The sequence below is a fragment of the Rhamphochromis sp. 'chilingali' genome, assembly GCF_963969265.1.
Source record: "Rhamphochromis sp. 'chilingali' genome assembly, chromosome: 10".
Lineage (NCBI taxonomy): Eukaryota > Metazoa > Chordata > Actinopteri > Cichliformes > Cichlidae > Rhamphochromis > Rhamphochromis sp. 'chilingali'.
In genome coordinates, this window is record NC_137937.1 from 16195261 (window position 1) to 16219792 (window position 24532).

Sequence of the window (24532 nt, forward strand, 5' to 3'; positions counted from 1 at the left end):
TCAGACATTTTTCTCCTATTTTCTGCACAAATGATCACTGCCACCTTTTCTTCACATCAATCTATCGAACTCATCCAGTTCATGTGCTGGAGGCTATTTGGGCTGTCATGGTGAAAGGGAGGGTACACCCAAACACAGAAAGACAGACACCCATTCATGCCAAAATTCAAACCTATGGCCAGTTGAGAATCATGAGTTAACCTAAGACGGATTTGTTTGCAAGAACTTAGTGAGCCCACTAGTGCAAATTCCGCACCAGAAAGACCCCAGGTGATCAGTAGATCTGAATACTTCTTGCTGTGAGCCAACAGTGATAACCACCTCACCACTGCGTTGCTTTTATTCACATAGAACTGTAAGAAATAAAACAAAACAAAAAAAACAATAAAGGAACACATTTTGAATCTCATATCTTTCAAAAGTATTTCTAAAAATACTGATGCGAGCCTGTGCTACCCCTCAGCCTCCTGGAAGATGCCCCTTTGGTATAAAGTTGAAAATCCTACATTGTTTAATTCTCAAGTTATTGGATTCACAAACGTGTCCACACCACCCACTGACTATCTGCCCGCCTGGCCGGCTGACAACAATACCCCGTCAACCTTTTACAGCTGAGGGGTAAAAATGGCTAATAATTGCTTTAGAGGTGAGACTGTAAATTTGGTAGTTAGGTTGGTGCAAAACTAAATATAACATACTTTTAAAAAAAAAAAATGAAATATTTCTGATTTTTAATTTGCTGGCAACAGTTTCATTTAACAAAGAAGGTACTGACTCTTTAGGTTCAGCACAGGCCACGCCCACATATGATTTGTGATCTACACCAGCGGTCTCAAACTCATTACGATGCATTCTCTTTATACAGACAAATATATTCTAAAAAAGTTGACATCCATCTAAAAATAGATCGATTATGAGAAACATGTTTAATATAAACATTAATTCTCCACAGTTTCCACATTGGTCAGTCTACTGTCATTACAAAGGCTTCCATAACACAAAGGAACTTGCTTAACCATCATACTTCAAGCTAAGGCCATACCATACCATACACTTTATTTAAAAATCACTTATTTATAAAGGGCTAATCAAAGTCCTGTACAATATCATATATGTATAAAAGACAAACACAGGCCAAGTAAAAGAAGAAGTTAAAAAATAACAGAGGATATAAAAAGTAAGCTAAGAGCAACATCTCACGGTTTTGGCCTTGGGTAATGCTGCTTTCAGTAAGAGGGCTATAAAAGTGATGATAATTCAGCCTGATGCTAGTATGAAAACAACTGTTTAGCAATCCCTTCATGATGTGATCTCAGTCATTTGCAACACAGTGTCAAGTGAAGCGCCAAATATAGCGAGCCAAAGTCCAAAAATGATACTAACTTTCTTAACGTCCTTTCTTCTGGATCTGTACGTATTTATGTTAGTGAAACATGCATGCTTATGTTTATGCGTATGGCTAAAAAAGTGAGTGCAGCGTGTTATGTTGTCTGGCTGTAGCAGGTTCAAACTACAGCTTCTGCTCAGCTTTATAAATTCTCATTATATAATTGCAGAGAGAGCCAGCAGGCACGCAATCAGAACCCAGAAACTATGATAATTGAAGTGCAGCTGCTAATTAATATTATTGATCACACCTGCACCAGCACCAAAAACATGTCTGAGCAGTATCCACCGATGCCTTTCTATAAATAAAGCTACATATTGGGTGTTTATACTCATCGATGCACTTTAAGCCTGCACTTTAAAGATTGCTGCAGCCACTTTTTTAATGTGCATATGTTTGGTGGCTTCATCACCATATGTTAAATTATGCATTCATGCTGCATTTGTTGCAAATGGTTCGGTACAAGCTCCTCTCCTCTTTCACAGAAAAAGACTTGATACAGTTGGAGTTGTTACTTTGTATCTAGCCCAGCTTTTCACAGCCACACAAATTTCACACCAAATTAGGTTTGGAGCTATCGCTTAAATTTCCCTATGCACAAGTCTGTAGAGATTAAGTGTGTGATACACTGTTTCTCTCAATTTGGGTCTTTCTTTATTGCCATGCGAATGCCCTGCAGTTCACGAAGCCATCTGTGGATCATAGAGACCGTCTGCTCGGTAAGGCTAGAGAAGTCCCACATCTCTTTTAAAGGTCCACGGGGATGGTTTTTTTCCTCAGGTTTCCCATATCTGTGTGATGTCTGTTTGAGCGTAGCTTCTGTGTATTTTAATATGTGAACCGTGTGAGAATATATGAAGAGTCTCCTTTTGAGGATATGGCAATTTGAGATGGGATGGTAGTGTCAAAGCCTCTCAGCTTGTACCGTCACTATCAAGCTTTGGTTGTAATGAGCCTCATCTCATGCCACAGTGGGACCATACTGTCTGTAAAACAGATATTACCCCCCTCCCTTGATCACCCTTGCCCCCGGAGCATGACGTCAAAAGCTCCCAGAGCTCATTTGACTCTTTTTCTTATAGGTCTTTAGCTGCTCTGATGGGACACATTGGTGCTTACTATGTTTTTCTGGAGATTTATTTGATGTTAAGAAATAGAAAAAAAGAAAAAGAAAGTTACACCAAACATCAGATAGCTTTTTAAATGGAAACCTGGCAGCTTTGGTCACAGCAGGAAACTGTTTTAGTGCAAAAGACCTACTACATTTTTCCATGAGTCACTCTGTCGTCTGTATATACTCTGTATATATCCCAGCTTCTAGCAAATCATTTTTTCACACAAAACTGGTACATAATGATGTAAGTTAAGATTTTATTTTCTATTTTTTTCCCGTAATTTAAGCATTGATGTAAAAGCAAACACAGGTCGATCACGCAGCCTCAGTTGGGGTAACCGAACTTACATCACTGTAAAAATGTCCTGCTTGCATACAACAGTCATGCGAACAAATCAAGTTCTTCACGTGTTTGTAGGAGAAACAGATGCAGATTTTGATGTTCCCATCTCTATGCTTCATGTTTTAATTTGTCTCATTCAGCTTCTACCATCCTAACCGTGTAGTTCAAAGTCCTCACTTGAAACCTCGCTGTTTTATTCTTTTCATTTAATGGTTCGTGCTGTGCCATTCTCTCTCTCTGCACTCATACTAGTTGACTGTATTTCACAATGGGTTATAAAAAAAGTTGCATCTGGTAATTCTCTACAGCTATTCCTGCTGCTATTTCCCTCCAGGCTTTTTTTTATTGTTATTTTGCTGCAGTGTTGGGCACAGGGTCTGCCTGTGCCCAACACTGCTTTTGCATAGAAATCACCCAACAAATAACCTGCATGATAATCTGCCGGATAAGATATGTGATCATGACTGGCTCCAGCATCCAGGCCTCCGGGCCCTCAGTCAGCAGTCTGGTCACTGGGGAGGCGACACATGCAAGGAATCTGAATCAAGGCAGGAAGTGTATGCTAGGCAATTAAAAAAATCCTCTCATGTTATCTCCTGTGGTTGCTTGGCAAGAATTTAAGCAAATTTTACATTAGCTGTTTCATTCATGGGCCTATGAGTCCTTCAATGTGCATGAATATGGATAATCGCCTCACAGAACTAAAAAGGTACGGCTAACTGCTTAGCATTGCTAACTGTGGTAGATGCTTTTACAAAAGTTTTTTATGGAAGCATCTACCACCAAAAAAACAAAACAAACAAACAAAAAAAGACATTCATAGCTGAAATTTCATGGCAATAAATAAAATTTCAAGAAACTAACTTTAGCTGAGCGACTTGGGACGCTCTGTGAAGCTTACTTACCGGGAAGCATAAGGCATCAGTTGGGGGTGGAGTTTTGTCGCCATCCTGCTAGGTGGGTGGCCGCTCTGCCTAACTCGAGAACAGGGCAACATAGGATGTTGAAATTCATACCATAGGTGCATCTACTAAAAACCTCTGACATATTCCAATCTCAGTGACCTTGAACTCAAAGTCAAGGTCAGAGGTCAACTTTTGCATAAAACAAATTATTTCCTAAAATTTTGTTGCTTTTTTAGTAAAGTTTTATGATAAAAGTTAGAAATTCCACTTTTAGGTTAAGGTTTAATCACTTGCACTGAAAGTGCCCGATTTCTTTTTATATGTTCACATTTCCCTTTTTTAAATTTTAAAAGTATCTTCATAAGAGGTTACAGAGTTTAACCATACAAAGTTTTTGAGACCACTGTTACTAACAGCTTCACTGCTTCATTAAATTCTTTTGGAAAAGAGTAAATGTTCACCAAATAGCTCCACATCACAGTTGTGTTAGCAGTATTTCAGGCTTATTTTTTTTTAATGCTTCACCTTCTGCTCGTGTTGGATTCTCATTAAAATTAAGTCAAGTATAATAATGCTTCTGAGGCAGAGGTCATAAAAGAGGGAAAGCTTTCACAGTTCCTATGGAAACAGTGCGTTTTTTTTAAGCAGTGCTTTAGAACAAAAGTCTCTTTCTCACAAACTTCTTTGTGTTTTCTGCTCCATTGCACAAACACTCAAAATATTAAAAATAAGATCAGACGTCAGGTTAGTGCTGTTTGCCTCTTCAAGCTATTTTTACAGTTAAAGACAGACACTTAACGATTAAATGCAAATAGCTGTATTTTTGACATTGATTGGAAACACGTTCAGTTTTATACTGTTAGCTGTTTGGATCCAAAACTCAATGAGAGAGTAAAAGCTTTGATTACCTTCTTAAACATTTCAAGTTTTGAGTGATTATGTGATTTTTTTGCAACTTTTTTGCTAAAGGTGGTCAGTCTTTCTCCTGCTTTGCATAAAACGTCTCATTTTTACCTACATTTGCATCCTAGGTACAGTTTTCTGGTATTGATTCTAATATCGCTGGGAGGCACTTACTGATTTTTTTAGGGCATGATGTGTTTTCTTTATTTTATATTCATAAATAAGATGCACTTTTTATTTTGTCTTGGCTCTCCTGGGCTCACTTTAAGTGTTGTCATGTTTTTGAGAGTCCTAATCTTCTTTTTACTAATGTAACAAAGAAGATTCAGCCTTCAGGTTAGGATGCTGTGTGAGTGTCGCAAAGACATCATGATGAAAAGAAGAGCTACGTAGCTCTCTTTGCTGACTGAATACACTGTCTGGTTATATTAAGTTATAAATGATGCAAACCATCTCAATTGGCTGCTTGTGAATCTGATATGTGCCTTATCTTGCAACTTTGTTTTGTGCTTTCATGGTTTGTGCTTTGAAGTTCTCTCAGTGTAGCTGTTCAATAAGTGCAGGTGATTAACAAAATGTGACACTCATGCAAAATCAATTGAGCAAATATTTTAGTGCTGTGGTGATACTAGTGCCCCCTTGTGGCTCCTACAGTGAAAGAAAGAGATTAAAAGACCACTCAGCAGACAATTATTTGACATTTATTTTCCTAACTACTGTGCAGATGTTCTGGTAATGGCAATTGCATTTGCACCCTGTTGTTGTCTCAGCAACACTTTTTGTTGCTTCTGGTCACTTAACACGCTTCTTGTTTTTCCAAGCTTCTGACCTTTCCATTTTCAATGCTAACCCGAGCTAGCAGCATTCTTAATTTCATTCCAGAAAACAGGTTTTAATAAATTACTATTCATGTTATGCATAATGTATAGTACCCCTGCTCTATATTGGCAGATACCCAGTATTTTTTAAATTCTTTTCATAGAAGTGTTTCATTCTAGCACAGTAAGGTGAGAACCACGGCTTCTTTGTAAACCACTGGCCTATTGTAGTACAACTCATGTTAATTAAATAGAAATTACACAGCAAAGGGAAGGGGGAAATGAGGCGGCCATCTGGAGAAAGGCTAGTGGGTGGCAGATGGACAGAGACAGATGTGGGAAATGTGAAAACATCAGTCCCCACACCACTCTCAAACCGGCATAGTCTGGCAGCAAGTTGCTGACTGGGAATTAGCTGTCAAGCAGCCCTGCTTTGTACACAAAATTTAAACAGAAGTAAAACATCCTCTTGTTGATGAAGGAATCATTAATTTAAAAAACAATGACAAGAACAACAACCTGTTCTTGTAATGCAATAATAGATTTAAATTTAAGTAGTCCATCACGTTCATAAGCACCTCTTACTCAGTCTGTGCTGTTCTTGCTACCTCTGAAGCTGTCCTTTTCTTTCATAACCACGTTCTCTTGTTTGTTTGTTTGTTTTTTAGATATTATTATTTTTATTTTTTTCCAAAACTCACGAGTCTCACATGTTAAGACTTTGAAATGGGAAAACTTCAACTGAAAGATCAGATTCTTTTTTAAGCCAATTTACACTCTTTAGACCTAGAACATGACATAAACACAATAAAGGACCTACTCACTCCTCTTTGATGTTTTCCGTCTCGTCGTTCCCGTCCTCATCATCACCTGCCTAAATAAATAAATAAATGGACAGGATGAGATGGCACCCTGTGGTGAGATCTCACCAGCTGTCACTGCACCATAAGATGACCTTGTGAAGATCTACGTAGCTCATAGGCTATATAATGCCAGAACTGGGGAAAGAAAGGTCATGAGGAGCCCAGCCCACCAAGAAAATGACGTGCTTATCTTTTAAAGTTTTATTTTAGAGTCCATCTAAATTGAAAATCTGAAACAACTGAGTAATTGGTTTATTTTGGTAAGTGTCATAGCATGTTTGAGATCTTCGTTTCACTTTCTGTTAGCGGCAGTCATGAATCAGAAGAATCCCGAGGCTGGGCTGCTGGCATGCCAGCGCAGCTAAGTCCTCAACGTTTTAATCTGCTTAACACACTTTTCAGTGGCAGACCAGTAGTACAAATAAGCTGGTTATTTGATGGCAGGGAAGGTGTGTATGCGTGTGTGTGTGTGGAGGGTGTTGACTGACATCCATAGCAACAGTAGCATGGAAACAGCCTAAAGTATCATGTGGAGTTTGTTTAAGAAGTGAACACTGTGGGAGGTGTCAGATAGTGGGAGAACGTGCTGCGGAGACAAAGCATCTTTTGGGAGGATAAAAGCAGTTATTTGTACGTGATTGTGTCCGTGTGTGTACGTGAGACAGAGGAGGAGAGGGAGTTTGTGACACAGATGGAGCTTTAAGTGCCAGAGGATTGAGTAGGCAGGCAGGGTAAATTTGAAACATCTCAAAGTGTTTGGTCTTACAAATAAAAGTTGAACATTTAACGACTTTTTTATTTTGTTTCATTTTTTTTTTAACTGCCTCTGTGCCTCTGACAGCTGTGGCAGTGTTTTCAACTTGTTTACTGTATGTCTGCTAAATGAATGTGGAAATGACCATAACTCTAATTACAATGTGGAGCGGGATATAAAACCTGATTTAAAAGATAAAAAGATAAAAGTTGTTTACTTTTGGCATCATATATGCCTCAATCCTGAGCGTGGAGACTGTGCAAGTCTCACCGCACCACAACACAGTTTATGAAAACAGTGAGCCAGTATCTGCACGTTCACTCAAATAACAAGTCAGGGTTTGCTTATGTTTCCCAGAGGTGGGAGTCTCGCCGTGTTGCAGACTTCTTGAAGATGGCTTCTTCCGTGTATAAGGTGGATGTAGCTTCTGATACAGAAAAAACCTTGCACTTGCAGTTTTTCAACTGCCAAAAGGGGTCGACTCTTCTATTTGAAGTCCAGCTGTGGAGAAATGCATTAAAAAAAACCAAATTTCTAGTTTTCCAAGCCAAAACATATCTCCATGTGGACATTATGACTCTGTTCCAGTCACAAAGACGGTCATGTAGGATGGATTTTAGGGCAGGCTTAGCTTGTGATTGACATGTCACAAACCAGCGTTTATTCTTCGATTTTGCAGTCAGACTCCTCTTCCTTCACTCCTCACCCCTCATGTGCTATTTGAAAAGAGGAACATGGTGATGTCAAAAACTCTCATCTCGAGGCTTCATCACAAAAAACCCCACATTGTTAACAAACATCATGGCTGCATCCATCGTTTAAATGGCGATAGCACAATATTCTGCAGAAATACCTTCACTGCCATTATTGAACTATTGAATTGAATGAGATATTTCTATATACTGCAACGTCATCAGTCATTTTTCTTTTTCTTTTTTATATTTAAACAACTAAAATATCCATACAAAAAGAATGAAAGAAGAAAAAGAAATGAAAAGAAAAAGACGCAAAACAGGAAACAATAAATAAATAAATAGAAGATACATAAGGAAAAAGAAAAAGGAAAGAAAAATAAATAAATAAAAATGAATAAATAAATAAATAAATTTTAAAAAATGTAGATCTTTTGTTTCCATTAATATAACTAATATTTCTAGTAGTTAACAAAGTCAAAATCTAAAGCAAAAGCAAAAACTGGCCAGCGTTTTTTAATGTAGTCCATCCATTTCTTCCATCGTGATACAAACAGGTCCCTCTGTAATTACAAGTCTGTAATCTGGTTGCTGTCACACACATTTTGGAGGTGTGGTGAGACCCTTTTGTTGAAGTGTGTCTCTGGAGATCTTCTCCCTGGAAACCATTCAGAAGGATGATGTGAATGGTGAACTTTTCGGGGCAGGGAATTGAAAGGGCAAAAATGAACTGCTGCCATGGATAGAAAAAGAGAGGGAGAAGAAAAGCAAGATGACAGGGTATGATAAGGTTGCATGGCATACTATTGTTGCTGTGTCAGTGATTCCTCAACTCTCCTTGATGAGGCAATGACCGCGGTGGGCACGACGCACACTATCTGCATGTTTGGAGAGATTATATGTGTGGAAGCTGCCTGATTGAAGGCGTATCCTGACCTCAAAAACTCTCATTTCGATTGCTTCAGTTTGACTCGAGTTGAGTCTTTGTTATGCAGCCCGCCAAGGTCCTCTGAACTATAAGTGAGTTTGCCTGCACTGTCTGCTTTTGTCTAGATAAATTGCTATAAATAGAAAACAGGAGCTGAGAGATTTTATTTTTTTTTGTAGATAAAATACCACACCATACACCACGGAGGGCTTCTCATTTATCGCAGTCTTCTAAATGCCATGCAGACAAGAACACATGCCTGGGTGACAAGGAAAATATGTGATCAGAAGTCATCAAAATTGTAGCTTTAATAGGGCTTTTATTTATCGCTTCTTCTTCCTCACTGATCCACCCATCAACTCCTCACTGCTCTTTTCTCTCCATTTGATTTTACAGAGACGTGGAGGTGTTATGGCACTTCAGTAATACTTTCTGCAAAGCTTTTGGATCATCCTTGACATTTACTGTGAAAGAGCACTGTGAATTAGATTGGGGAGATCGTTTTCAGGTTACTTTGTCTATACTTTGTGCAGCTTGCCTTTCAGGCTTGTGCAGTAGAGTGGCAGAAATTCAGAAGTGAAATAACTGGCGCATGCACAGCTTCACGCTGAAACAGAAAGAAATGAAGCAAAAGAAAAAGGAAAAAAAATGTTAAAAACATTAAAAAGGCACGCGACCTCAAAATTACTGAAATAATTAATCAGATACACTTGTGATTGTTATTATTAGTGCAGGATAGAGTAAAGGCATGCTTAAACACAAGGCATTGTGACTTGCCAAAGCAATATATAGCCTCTTAAAAATGAACATGCTTTGAGTTGCTCCCCTTATGGATTTGTCAGATTACTGGCATGGGTCCTGATCAAAGCTTTTTTAAACCCGCCTCTAAGCAGCCTCGCTCTGAATTCCTTCCGCTAATTTATCCTCGCTGAGACAGAGGAGGAGAGGAACAGAAGTGGAGCAAGAGAGGCAGACAGAAGTGTTTCAGAGATGCTCAGTCATGCCTCGGCAAAAACAGCTTCCATTAGCGCCCAGCTCATATTAGATTAGAGTTTTTCTGAATGCTGAAAGAAATTATAAGTCTTAATTTTTCATTTCCATTCCTCTTTTTAGAGAAATCATTAGTGTTTTTTTAATGGGTTAGGTTGCCATGTATTGATTTGATGAACAGGGCCTGACAGACAGTGAAATCTCTGCTGGCCTCTTGGTCTTAATTTTTTATTTATTTTTTGCATATTTGTCACATTTGCATGTTTTAGATCATCAAATTTCAATATCTGATAAAGATCATATTAATGTGATTGGCCAGTCATATTATGTGGTCATACTATAAATAGTAGCTGGTATCTGGGTTTGATCAGTTTGATCGGGCAATGCCGTTTCTGAGAAAAACAAAACAAAACAAAAAACAGCCAATTGGAAGCTTCTGCGGCTACAGCCTGTAATCACACCTGTTTACCACCGAGTGAAATAACTGAACTTATGGGCCAAAATAATAACATACCAGTAATCCATAGAGAGGAGGCTTCTGAAGAAAGAATCCAGAGGCAATCTCTACAAAAGCACGACTCAGCCAATTCAGACCCAGGCAGCAGGACATGACTCCTACCTGTAAAAGCTATGGAAGTCAGGTGAGGGATGCTAAGCTAGCAGCTACTATTTACAGTGTGACTATACAATCCGATTGGCCATCAACCAGCAATTAGCAATGCAACATAAAATCAAATATTCATTCTGCTACACATGGAAGAGTGGTGAACTTTCCCAGGAGTGGCCAGCCTACCAAAATTACTCCAAGAGCGTATTGGCGACTCATCGAGAAGGTCACAAAAGAATGCAGAACAACATGTACAGGCCTCACTTGCCTCAGTTAAGGTCAAAGTTCATGATTCAATAAACAGAAAAAGAGACTGGGCAAAAAAAAGGTAAAATCCACGGCTGACCAAAAGGAACACAAAGGCCTCACGCCCCCCCCCCCCCCCCCCCCCCCCCCCTCAATGATCCTCAAGATCAAATACTGCATTTTGCGTGTACTCGGGTTATTTTTGTCTAATATTAAAAATTTTTTAAAGCCTGTAAGTGCGACAAAATATGCAGAAAAATACAGAATCAGGATCGATCAAACACTTTTTCACAGCACTGTACATTTTAGCCCTGACTGTCAGCATTCAAGCTTTCTCCCAGAATTTGAAGGTAGAAGTGATACCCCTCTGGCAAACACATAAACCCAAACAAATAAAAAGCACTTTGATAAAACTGGTAAAGTGCAACCTTTAAACCAACCTCAGCCATTTTTAGGTTAAAATGTTAGTGTAGGTGTTGATTATCAGACCAACTTGAGGCTGGCCTTTGAACAGAATTGCAGCTTTGAGTTTGAGTTTGATTGGTAGAGCTGCTTTATGTGACTTTGTTCTATTTCTGGACATTTCAAAGAGTTTTTCTGATTAATTACCCAGTAAATGTACAGTGGGATCAATCAGTCATCACTGCCTGCTGTGGGTCACACATCTCATCTTGTTATCAGTGTACAAAGTAGCTAACTGTTTAAACATTCACCCTATTTAGACTTCGCCGTGTGATGTTTGCCTCTGCTGATTATCCCTGATGCTTAGGATTATATTTAATGGAACTATAATCATTTCTCATGACATTTGCTGGAATATTTCCTCCATAATATGCTCCAGGAAGCATCGGTGTAATTGGTATGCTGACATCGATAAAGTTAAATAGCACGTATTCAGGCTACGTAAAGCATCTAATAAAACGGTTGCCAAATCTAGAATTAGGAAAACATATAATAGGGAGCTCTGTCTTTTTTTATGTAAATTTTGTCATCTTTGATTTAGGATCTGTTGATCTGAAACCCGTGTTGCACCCTCGCTTTGAACTGTGGCTTTGAAGCTATTCAGTCTGATGCCGTGAGTCTGGGCTTTGAGGCTGAGTGTATCCTCCTATGTATCTCCTGGTTTAGCGGTGCTTGTGGCAATAATGATTGCGATAAAAGCCATTACCAGGGGCCCCGGGCCCACTGGGCTGCAGGTCTAGCTTTATTACTCTGACCCATAGGATGGTAATTACGCTATGTCTATGTTGCTACGGCAACGTGGAGGTTCTCCACAGCTAATGCAAAATTTATGTCAGGGGAGTGTGGCATTTTGTGTTTATACACATTGTTGCAGGCAAGCGTTGAGTCTTGTATGTGAGCATGTGTGTCACTTCTGAGAGCTCATTTCAAAGACAGAGGCAAAATGCAGGAAGTTGACCCATTATTTGTAGTGTCCATTATTTCACCTCACTGGTTCCAGCCACACAGCTGGGTACTAATGCCTGATTTTAGGCTGGGCTGGAAACATTTCAAACAACAAACCACATCAGATGCTCTCAGATTCCTGAACTAAACGGATCCGAGCACCCGGGGTGAATCATTTCATCAAAGTCTGCTTATATTACAGCGGTTTTTGGATTAGTTTCATAAACTATGGCTTCTGTGATATACTGAATGAAATTACAATATCTGTTACATACAGCTCTGAAAATCTTTCAGGCTGTAAAAGTTTTGCTAAAAGTTTCTCAACTTGATCCTGGATTGAATTGACGAATCAAAAGTCTAGTGAAGCCACAGAGAGTGCTGCAGAATGAGGCTTCAGGTTTAAGACAGCGGACTATTCCACAGCACTGGGGTGCAATGAGTGACTGTTCATTATAGTGGCTCCTGACACTGAGCCGTGTCTGCATTGCTCTGTTGACTCAGAAGATTAGATCGGCAAGCACTAAGGCTAATCTGGCATTTATAGATTTCTCTGAGCCTGCATTCGTGTGTGTGTGTGTGTGTGTGTGTATGTATATGTGTGTGCACTAGCTCTCCTTTGAGCACTGAGCTGACGGGGACTTGTGGGCTTCAGGTATTACCAGATGGGCCGATCTGTTGTCTCGAGATGAGTGTGTCCCTTTAAAGAGAGAGAGGAAACACCAGATCACCTATGATACAAACAGATGTTGCAGATGGATCCTCCTCGCTCAGGTTCTCATGTGCACAAAGCGACCTTCTATTTTCTTACCTGCTGTTTTCTTTTCGTGATCTGACTGCAGCAAAAAGACCAGAGACTTTATGTTTTTGGGTTGCCCGTATGTCCCATTTGTGTGACTGTGATATCTCTTATCACTGTGAAGGAGTTTCTTCAGATTTGGTGCAAATGTTCACTCGGGCTCAAGGAGAAACTGAGTACATGGTGGCTGAGAACAAGATATTTTTTGGGCGTTACTCATGGAGAATTACACTAACTCACATTTATTACGTGTAATAAAAACAATAAAAAAATATTTTATGAAATCTGTTAAGAACGTGTTCAAAAGTAAAAATTATATTATTATTTTTTAGGTAAATAACAAACATAATTGACATTTTTAGACCCAAATATGATCCGACACAGTGGAAGTCAGAAATTAATCAAACGTTACATTAATAAAATTCATTTTTTCTGTTCAGTAATGCAAGTGTTTGGCATCTAAATCAATGATTTTCAATTTTTAGTATTAAAATTATCATTTCGGTTAAAGAGGTTGCACACACATGGTATATTAACCATTCCAGAAACATAAAAAAATATTTTAGTAATTAACAATAATTTTAATTTAGAGCAGCTGTGGCATAAGACTTCTAGTGTGTGCTGGGCTAATAAATTTGGTAGGACTGAAAATTTCTAACTCTGGTGTTGTCACAGGAATAAATGGCATTAATTTATATTTGAGTTTGTTTTTAGATGATGTAGCCCAGCATAAGGCCACAGGTTTCCAGTATGATGCAATGTCCTTTAAACGGGCCACAATGACTCCACCATAGCCCAGATAACCTCTGACATACAGCAGGTCCTAATATAACTCTGATGCACATCACATGTTGACGTTGCATGTCTTTCATTGTAAAGCTTCCATCATTTCCCACCAATTTCAGAAACTTTTAGTTTAAACACTTTTAGCTTTTGCATGAGAAAAAACTGTGATACACCTGCGGTTTGCAGTTTCTCTGCATTCAGCAAGAAGTTGGAAGCCCTGCCAGTTTAAACTAGGAGTGACAGTCTGCTGCACCACTATGAAAAAAAGTCTCAAAAATTCCTTTCACATACACCAAAATAAGTGGTCACACAATATTTCCACCCATTGTATTTAATTATATTATGCCTTTAAATGCTATTTTTTTTATTTGTACCCCTAAAAGAGTTAAAGATAGGGACTATAAAACGAGGTTGTTAAACACCAAAAAAAAAACCCCACAGGTAATAACCTTCCTAGACTATTTTAACAGATTGAGATGAAAATTTATGATAGTTTGAATCCCTTCAGTGGCTTTTATGCATCCATATTATGCATAAGAGCTCTCTATATGTGAAATAAGTGTCTCTCTGCCATGCCCTCTCTGGTTTCTGTCCATTACCCATTTTATTCGCTCTTTGCTTTTATACTTTCCTCTCTAATTCTCCCTCAGAGGGGCTGCAGAGAAGTTCTCTCACCATGTTCTTTGTCACACTTGTCTGCTTCATCGAACGTTAAAAAACTCCCCCAGATCTACTTTTTGAGAAACTTGAAGCTTAACGCTAGACATTTTTAGCTCTGGGCTAGAATTTGATGTTTTTCATTGATTTATCGTGGAGTTTTTTTAACAGGTCTTCACCATATATTCAGTCTTCCTATACTCACTGCCCTCTGTGTAAAACTCTGACAGCGTGAAATCCCTAAAAACCTTAAACCACAAGAGCACAAACAAAAGCATATTTGGTTTACTGATGTACTTCCTATATTGAACTAGTGCTGAAAGGAAGATGTTGTATTGTTCATAGCCCCATGCTAGATTTTGGTCAAATTGAGCTGTGGTACATGACGAAAGCAGGGAGGATTTCAGATCAGTCAGATGACAATGATGCCTGTGTCCCTGGGTTAATACAACATTTTTGCCAGGCAGATGCTTTTGATATACCAAGCACTTAAAAGAGGGTGAAAGCAACACAGAAGTAATCTGCTCTGCATATGAATGCCTCAAGCATGTGATGCATCAGCTATACAGAATAGTCTTAGACAAAACATTCGGTCACATCATACACATTCTCACTGAACATGCTGCCTGCTTTAATTTAATTGCCATATCTCTTGTGAACTCTTTTTTTTTAACCTTTACACACATGAAGTGACTGCTGTGGAATAAGGAATCACCTTAGTTGTGTTTTGGTATATCATAGTTTAAAAGGCTTTTGGGAGGATCTTGTCACCATCTTCCTTGTAGCTTCTAATTAGTGCTTGCGCCGATCATTTAATGAAAGCCAAATTAACGAAAGACATTGTGTTGTCGTTTTATGCACTGGAGGCTATAGACAATTTTTCCTCCTCTGTATTTAAAAGTAGTGGAAAGAAATCTGCACTGAGTCTCCTGAAAGTGTATGCAGTTTAGCATATATTTGACAATGCTTGTTTGTATAAGCGATTTCAGCAAACTTTCACAACAACTAAAAAAAATAAAATGAATGTCTCATCCAGGGATGCTTTACAGTGAAAACTGTGAAAGTTGGCTGCTATGCAAGAAGAAATTAATCATGTGCGTTTGGCGTATCGTGCATTGAAAAGCTGCTTTTCTTTTTGGCACACTTGATATGACACAATGCAGTGCAGCTACGGTGATATAAATTAAAGAATGCATTTAATGTACTGAGTGTAAGAAGCTTTTCTGTCCCCCACTCGTTACCTGTATGAATGGCACCTGTTTGAACTCATCATCTGTATAAAAGACACCTGTCCACAGCCTCAAACAGTCAGACTCCAAACTCCGCCATGGCCAAGACCAAAGAGCTTTCGAAGGACACCAGGAAAAGTATTGTAGACCTGCACCAGACTGGGAAGAGTGAATCTACAATAGGCAAGCAGCTTGGTGTGAAAAAATCAACTGTGGGAGCAATCATCAGAAAATGGAAGACATACAAGACCACTGATAATCTCCCTCGATCTGGGGCTCCACGCAAGATCTCATCCCGTGGGGTCTAAATGATCATGAGAATGGTGAGCAAAGATCCCAGAACCACACGGGGGGACCTGGTGAATGACCTGCAGAGAGCTGGGACCAAAGTAACAAAGGTCACCATCAGTAACACACTACAACGGCAGGGAATCAAATCCCGCAGTGCCAGACGTGTTCCGCTGCTGAAGCCAGTGCATGTCCAGGCCCGTCTGAAGTTTGCCAGAGAGCACATGGATGATACAGCAGAGGATTGGGAGAATGTCATGTGGTCAGATGAAACCAAAGTAGAACTTTTTGGTATAAACTCAACTCGTCGTGTTTGGAGGACGAAGAATACTGAGTTGCATCCCAAGAACACCATACCTACTGTGAAGCATGGGGGTGGAAACATCATGCTATGGGGCTGTTTTTCTGCCAAGGGGACAGGACGACTGATCAGTGTTAAGGACAGAATGAATGGGGCCATGTATCGTGAGATTTTGAGCCAAAACCTCCTTCCATCAGTGAGAACTTTGAAGATGAAACGAGGCTGGGTCTTCCAACATGACAATGATCCAAAACACACCGCCCGGGCAACAAAGGAGTGGCTCCGTAAGAAGCATTTGAAAGTCCTGGAGTGGCCTAGCCAGTCTCCAGACCTCAACCCCATAGAAAATCTGTGGCGGGAGTTGAAAGTCCGTGTTGCTCGGCGACAGCCCCAAAACATCACTGCTCTCGAGAAGATCTGCATGGAGGAATGGGCCAAAATACCAGCTACTGTGTGTGCAAACCTGGTAAAGACCTATAGTAAACGTTTGACCTCTGTTATTGCCAACAAAGGTTATGTTACAAAGTTTTGAGTTTTATTTTTGTTATTGATCAAATACTTATTTTCCACCCTGATTTACGAATAAATTCTTTACAAATCCTACCATGTGAATTCATGGATTTTTTTTTTCACATTCTGTCTCTCACAGTTGAAGTGTACCTCTGGTGCAAATTACTGACCTCTGTCATCATTTTAGGTGGGAGAACTTGCACAATCGGTGGCTGACTAAATACTTTTTTGCCCCACTGTATCTATTTATCCATTCACTAAAGGTTGCTAGTTTGACCACCCACTTCTGTCTTTTTTGCATCCATTTATCCAGTTCAGGGTCACATAATGCAAAAATCACAGCTTAGTGCATTTAGAAAGAAAGAAAGTGTACTTTATTGATCCCCGTGGGGAAATTCCTCTCTGCATTTAACTCATTCACTCAGTGAAGCAGTGGGCAGCCATTGGGCGCCGGGGAGCAGTGTGTAAGGACGGTACCTTGCTCAGGGGTACCGAACCCCCGACCTTCCGATCATGGGGCCACCACTCTACCTACTGAGCTATCTCTGCCTTAGGCATGTAGACATCATCAAGACGAAGTTTGTTTTAATGCTTGGTATCAAAAGTGGGAAGACTGTCATTTGAATGTGGTATTAGATGGGCTGAAAGCATGGATCCATCCCGTCAATGTCAATGGTTGTTGATGGTGTAAGGGGGTGGGGGAGATTTTCCTCACACACTTTTCGCCTCTTACCAGTATGCCACAGCTTACCTGAATATTATTGCTGACCATTTCCTTCCCTTTATGATCAAAGTATATCCATCTTCTGATGACTGCCTCTAGCAGGGTAACACACCATGTCACAAAGCTCAGATCATCTCAAACTGGTTTCTTGAACTTGACAATGAGTGCACTCTACTCAAATGGCCTCCACAGTCAGCAGGTCTCAAACCAATAGAGCAGCTTTGGGATGTGCAGCCAAACATTATGGTGTTATTCAATCCTGGAAGAACATGAATTGGACCATAGCTTCTGCAGTAAGTTAAAAAAGAACAAGAAAAAAAAGGCTTGTTTTCAGTAGCCAGAATGAGCATGCTATTAAACAAGAGCGAATTTTGGAGGCACCTTGCTAATCAAGCTAGCATTAGCTGCTAATTTAATTTGTGACTGCACACAATTTATCTCATTTTTATGAGCAAATTTGACTTGTTGTTGCTGTGATGAAAAGAATTTAAAGTTTGATGAGTCATTTTAAGAACAGAAAGCTGAGCTACTTTTGATATTTACCAGTTTTATGACACTTCTGAGGACTCTCCTCAGATAAAGATTCATGTTCAGGTAAATTGGTTTTGGCAGGTGCTGTCCATAAGCTGATGAATCTAAATAATAAACGGGATCTTTGTTGACCTGAAATAGCATTATGCTAAGCTGTGATAAGGCGGTTGCTACCTGAACAGTCCCTACAGGTCATTATTTTTAATCAGTGCCATCTTCTCACTCTGTTACCTCTGGCTTATCCGATAATGTTTATCAACAGCTGTTTGGACCTGCCAATAATATTTAGCAGCACTGCTCGAGGCCTAAATACCAGAGATGAAATATGCAGCGCTGATTTTAGGGGATGTGAAGACAGATATGCAACGCATTTTGAGTCAGCTAATATCAGTTTAAGAGGGCTAGTAACCTTAGAAAACACCTACAGTAGAGTGTGAATATTTAAGTGACTGGCTCGTGAGTGATGGTTGGTGGAGAATGGAGAATTTCCCCCAAATGTGGAGAAAAGAATACATTTTGAGAGCAGTGGTGTGAATGTGTGTGAGCTTGTGTACGTGCGGTTCCATCCCACAGGCTAATAATCATTGCTTCTCTCCAGATGGAGGAGTGTACCCAACTCAGCAGAAGTCTTCCTGCCTCTTCGGGGCAAAGACAGTGGGGGGGGGGGGTAGTGTGTGTGTGTGCATATAATGTGAAATACTGAACTGTCATTTACTGAAAATCCTCCAGGACATGAGTATCTCACGGAGAAGAAGGATGGGAAGCCAAATTAGAAAGTGGCTTTGTTAACACATACCTTCAGTTAACAGTGCCTTAATGTGCACATCTTTATTGTGAGTCCAGTACGATATATAATTTGTTGCCATCATTGATCCAGAACTGAACTGCGACCCTCATTTTCTGTCCTCACAGAGAAAGAAAGCTGCTGCAACAAGAAGTGAGATCCTGTTTTGCCTCATCTTTGCATAAATACAATCACAGTTATCGTAGTTAGTTGGTTAATATTAGGAGAGGATGCTTTTTCCCAGTATTGTAGTTTGTAACTGTATTACAGTTTCAGTTCTAAAACCTGGAAGACCAAGTAAAACTGAGACAAACCTTAAGAAGAAAGTAAATGTCCTTAATTTATTCCAGCCTTCATGCTAACCTTTCAGTTTTCTGTTCTGGTTTGGCTCAAGCGGGATCTTTATAGAATAAAGTTCAATGGTAGATTGAACAAGAGGGACACAGTCGTACAATCTACGCTTTGTTTGAACATGATGATGGTGGTATTGTTTATATGCACTCATCTTCATGCACTCCACCTCGAAGCCTCTTGAGTCTGTGCATCACTGTGCATTGTGATTTCTGAGAGGTTTTTGTTTACTTACTCACCACTGCAGCTCATATGAAAAAGTGGTACGCTTCCCTCTGTTTATTTACTGCACAGATTGTGTGGTTACTTTTTCTCCTTGCTTGAATATAAATACAGAACTAACAACATACAGCTTTATATCTTATTCACACGGAACCTGGAAAAGGTGGATTTTAATACTTTTGCTGCATATAAATTGATCAAGCCACAAAAAAATCTTTTACAAGTTGGTAACTGCGTAAATCTGCAACTGCTCTTTGAACATGCCTCGCTTGAACAAGATCTCAATGAGCACTTTAAAAGCACTTTAAAGTAATTATATTGATAATAACATGCAGGAGCTGAAGTGTATTGCCATTAATCCCCTGACTTCAGTTACATAATGTTTTATAGAAGAAAGTACCTCTACAAACATTATGCAAAGCTATCTAATCTATCTCATTCACTGAGCAACATTTATTGATATTCACTCCTTTTACAAGCACTTTTTGCACGATACCAGCACAAAGGATTTATTTTTCCAGTGTGTGACGAGCAGCTCTGGGCTTTGGCTGAATGACAGGTGGAAATGGGCTTCTCTCACACTCCTGTCACAGTGCTGACTGGTGATGTCAAAAGGGCTACCTGTGGCAGAGATGTCCCTGAGAATAAATGGGTTACAGAACACCCACTCAGTGCTATTACTACCACTGCTTGTGGGTTGTGATGAAATGATTCAATCAGCAGTGCACTCACATTTACCCATGCTTGCTTATACATAATACCACCTAAAATCACATCTACAAGCGCTAAAACGCGATGATTTAGGCTGGCACATTAGTCATGCTGTGTCTACAGAGCAGCATCTGATGACAGTATATTGTGTTATTTCTATATATAAAAAAGAAACCGTGCTGACCTCAGTTTCAACTTCTCTGGAGATAAGTTACCTCATAAAACTCCTATATCGTGCTAAATCTGAAAATGTGAGTGATATTTATTGTTTGCCTTCACAATCTGATACAAGCGCTCAGTGCTGAAGGACTTAAGTGATTCACAGTAAATTGCCTTCTTCGTCTTGCCAAGTTAAGTTCCCACTGGGAGAAATGAATCACTGCGAGAGAATTAAATCTCGTCTTGTCTGGTCCTCTCCTGTGCCAGAGCTATAATACCTTTTTAACGTCACGATAATTAGTGTAGCCATGCAGAATTAGAGGATGAAACAAACAAGACGCTCTCTGTTGTGTGTGTTGAACAACTGCCCTCTTTTGGTAGCACTGTGCACTCTCCCTTTATCTTCAGAAAGATAAGACTCAACTTCCTCCTCCTAGCATCCTTAGATGTTTAGTAATTAAAAAGAGGTCTTGTTTTGTTGCAGTAAAGTAGCAGACATTTTCAGCGGTTCAGTTGAGTTAGGGGAGTACAAGTGATGTGTTTGGATGCTGGGTATGAGATGGGTATTGTGCATTAGAAGGTTGCCATCTAGAGGCAGGATACAGACAGTGCATGGGTCTGAACTCAGCTGTGTTGGTTGAATCATTTCATGAGATGAGATGAAGAAGCGTGTGAAGCGAGAGGGCTAGAGGGGAAAAGACACTCTTTGCCTTCCTGTACTACAGCCTCCTTACTGCCTCACAAGCACAACTGCACACACAGGCGTAAACACACACGTGTACGGTTGATAGACAGATACCTCAGAGGTCTCGGCAGTCCTCAGGGCAGCCAGTGGTCGGTGACGTGGACACGCTTAATGTCAGTGCTTAACTGTCAGGATGAAACACCTACTAACCGGGAGCTGGTGACTCAAGAGAATTGTTAGTCATAACTAAATTTAAAAGAGCAAGGCGTTCTCTACCGTCAGGGATGTATTTAATTCATGCCAGCGACATGCACTTTAAAACAAATTGTGACAGTGTGTCATTTGTGTTTTCTCATATTGTTTGACCTTTAATTTAGGAGAAGAAATACAAACCTGTGACTTTTTTTTTCTCTGTTTTGCTTTCAGGGTACCCTCAACAGTATTTCCTGCTTCACTGAATGCTTTACTTTCATGTGAGCCTCCTTTTACCCCTAGGTCCTCCTTTTCAAAAGCTTGAAAGCAAGGCAGACTGCTCCCTCGCCATATGTATGTGCATATATATATATATGTATATATATATATATATATATATATATATATATATATATATATATATATATATATATATATATATATATATATATATATATATATATATATATATATATATATATATATATATATATATATATATATATATATATATCCTGTGTCCACATTCAAAGATGCCGCTCTTACTTACTTACCCGCACTGTACACATACATTTGAAAAGTCTCGGCTCATCCGTGCTGCACAGTTACTCTCAGGCATTTTGACGCCGATCAGGTATAGTCATTAATTTGAGACATTTTTAAACAATGACAACATGCAGCACATCAAACACGAGGCGTGATGCTATGTCATCAACACCTCTGAAGCCTTTATGCTTTATTTTCCCTCTCACACTTATTCAACCAGTCCAAACCTGTCAATTCGGTCGCAAAGAGAACTGTTAATTTTAGTCATATCTTCTGTTTTGACAAGCTTTTAGGTGTTTGAGCTGCGCGCATCAGCAATTAGCTGGAGACAAGCAGTCCTGATTGTCCAGAAATAGAAGAGATGAGGCAAAAATAGATGTCTCTTTTTATTTATTTATTTATCTTTGTCAGTGTGCTTCACAAAAGCTGCACTTCACTGATAAGATTTTCTATTGTCAATCTGCTTTAGATTGCTGCAGCTCTATAGATTAGTGATGTGAACCAGTGGCTTTGACACAGTGCAGCTCTCCCTCAGCCCCGAGACAATGAGAATAATCAATTAGCCTTTAATCAAAGCCCGTAAGGATTTTGTAGTAATGACAAATATCGTACGTGTGGTGTAAAATATCCACAGACATTTACGCCAAAGATGCTGAACCAATGTAAAATGCAGATTTCATATTGTAAGTTGTAAACTCGTTTGTATATCAGCGGGGACCGTCACTTGAGAAGTCTCTGTTGCACTGATCACAGGGATCAGTCATCAGTAGTTTGTAATGAACTTAACGATCTTGTTGAAGATTTTGTTTTTAAGCTCACATCATCCAAAAAAAGAAAAAAAATCATACTTTCTTCTCATAGACTGAATGCAATAAACAAATTAGCTTACACTATTAGTATAATTGCAGCATAACATTTATGCCAATACATCAAAATGAAGAAAATGAAATGTATCAAACCCAGAGGGAGGCGTGTTGGGACGCTGCGAGGCGTTAAAAATGAGTTTATGCAATATGACAGTCACATCAGCGTTCCTCTCTTTAACATTGTTTTCAAGCCACTTTAGAGATTTTTGTGCACAAACATGATGCCTGACATGTGAATTCCTAAGTAGGTCGTACTCCCCTCCACAGCCGCAGAGCCAAGTTGCTCAGTGTGCTTCCATCTTCAAGCTCCATCTGAATTCACTCTATAAGGCACAGCCTTGACTTCGCTTCATCCATTTCCCCTTTTACCACCATACAGTTCCCTCTCTTCCCATTTTCTCCATCTTGCTTTCTCTGTGTGTCTTTCCATCCTTCCTCTTTTTTTTATTTCTCTTTTCTTTTTTGTTCACCCCCATGCACAGAACCAACCTCCTTCTCCTGCATGGCACCCCCTCCTATCTCCATAGTTTCAATTTCATCTTGTTCATCAGTTTTATTGGATTTTAATTGGTTTTCCCCTTTGTCTCTCTCCCTCTCTTCCTCTCCCTCTTTCTCCCTGACGCTCTCTCTCTTCCATTCTCTCTGTTTTCATCTTGGAGACAGTGGTGTGCATGCAGCCTCAAATCTAAGTCACTGCCTGTCAGGCTGCTCCGTTTATGCGCTCTGCGACTCTCTTTTCCTCTCCTCTCTCCTCAGTGCTGTGCTGCACTGCATTCCTCGTCTCTCCTCTGCCCACATCTCCATCTCTCCTCATTCTCGTTCTCTTTTCCCTCTTCCTCTACCTGCATCTCTCTCACCCTATGCGCTCTTCTCCCTGTTGTGCATTGCTGCGCTCTGCTCCGCTGTTTGGGAAAATACTCTACCATCTCATTTTTTTCGCGCCAGAGCTGAGTGCACTTCAGCTACTGGTGGAAGAGGAATTAGATGCTCATGGAGCTCCAGGTTTGACTTCCCTTGGATTCCTTGGATCTGTGTGAGCTGGAGAGGAGGAGAGGGCAGGAAGGGAAGGAGAAAGGGGGCAGAAAGCTGCTCAGGTGAGAGCTTCGTGTGCTTGTGGAAGTAAAGGCTTAAAGGTGGTGGTGCTGGTGACGTTGGTTGGGGTTAGTGGCTGATGGTTGTCCGTCAAGGGTCATGCCCTGGGACTTGCGTGCTTTTCGGCAGTTGGAGTTGGAGACCCTCTCCCATTTTTGTCCCCCTTGTGGGGTAACATTGATCCTGGTGCCGGGAAAAACTGCCGGGCACCAGTGGCTGAACCGTGAAGAGTGGACACCATGAACCAGCTGGATGCACCGCGGCCACTGAACTGGACCATCAGAAAACTGTGCCATGCAGCCTTCCTACCATCTGTACGCCTGCTAAAGGTAAAAGAACATGAAATTTAAAAAATAGATGCCTGGAGAGATTTTGTTAAATATGTCATGCAGTCCTCCTGCTATCCTGATGCTTTTCCAAAAGAACATAAGTAGAAAGAGGTGTGAGGGCACAAAATGAATGCTGATGAAGCCGCTGCGCTTTTTGGTGCATACATCAGTGGATGCAATGCAGTCATTAAGAAGTAATAGAGGGGATAATGTTGTTAAAAATGAAGAGAAGTGTGGCAAAGCTGTCGGTGTAACACTCTTAGAGGGAAGCTTAAAGGTTTTGGAAGTAGATGGCTGTGCAAAGTGGATGCGCAAAGAGTGGAGGATAAAAATGGAGATGGGAAAAGCGAGAGCATGATGCTACAGAGGCACGGATGAGAGATTGGGATAGAGAAATTAAAGAAGTGTGATAAAAGAGAAAATGCAAATAATTTAATTATTTTTTTGCTGATAGCCAAAAAAAGAGAGAAAGAAACCGAGAGAAAGAGGAGGAGATGGAAAGACATCAGAGAGGGATCCAGTCTTAAAATAGCAAGAGGGTTACACAGAGGGTGAAGGTGGAAGCATGAAATGTCGAAATAAAGTGAGCGAGAAAAGGGGATGTGAGAAGGGAAAAGAAAAGGTAGATGACAAACTGAGGAGTCATGTAACGAGTTAAGAGAGGATTTGTGGGAATGGGTGAACGGGAATGTAAAATTGGAGGTGGCAGACATGACTGAGGAGCTTTAGTAAAGAAGTGACAACAGAAGACAGATTTTAAAATGAATTCTGCCATGTACCTCGATGTAAAGAAGTTAGAATTAACCAGGTTTATTT

General features: G+C 40.0%; 1 protein-coding gene across 2 annotated transcripts in view; it reads left to right on the forward strand.

Moving 5' to 3' along the window:
* Positions 1–24532, forward strand: part of trpm3 (transient receptor potential cation channel, subfamily M, member 3) — a 156741-nt gene that overhangs the window by 15695 nt on the left and 116514 nt on the right. Inside the window, exon 1 of one of the 2 annotated variants that reach the window (XM_080895142.1) lies at positions 23083–23716. The exons of the other annotated variant lie outside the window; for it this stretch is intronic. Within the exon in view, the coding sequence (XP_080751268.1) occupies positions 23627–23716 (90 nt within the window). The 5' untranslated portion in view covers positions 23083–23626. Of the gene's footprint in view, positions 1–23082; positions 23717–24532 lie in introns of those variants that run through there. 2 annotated transcript variants of the gene reach the window in all.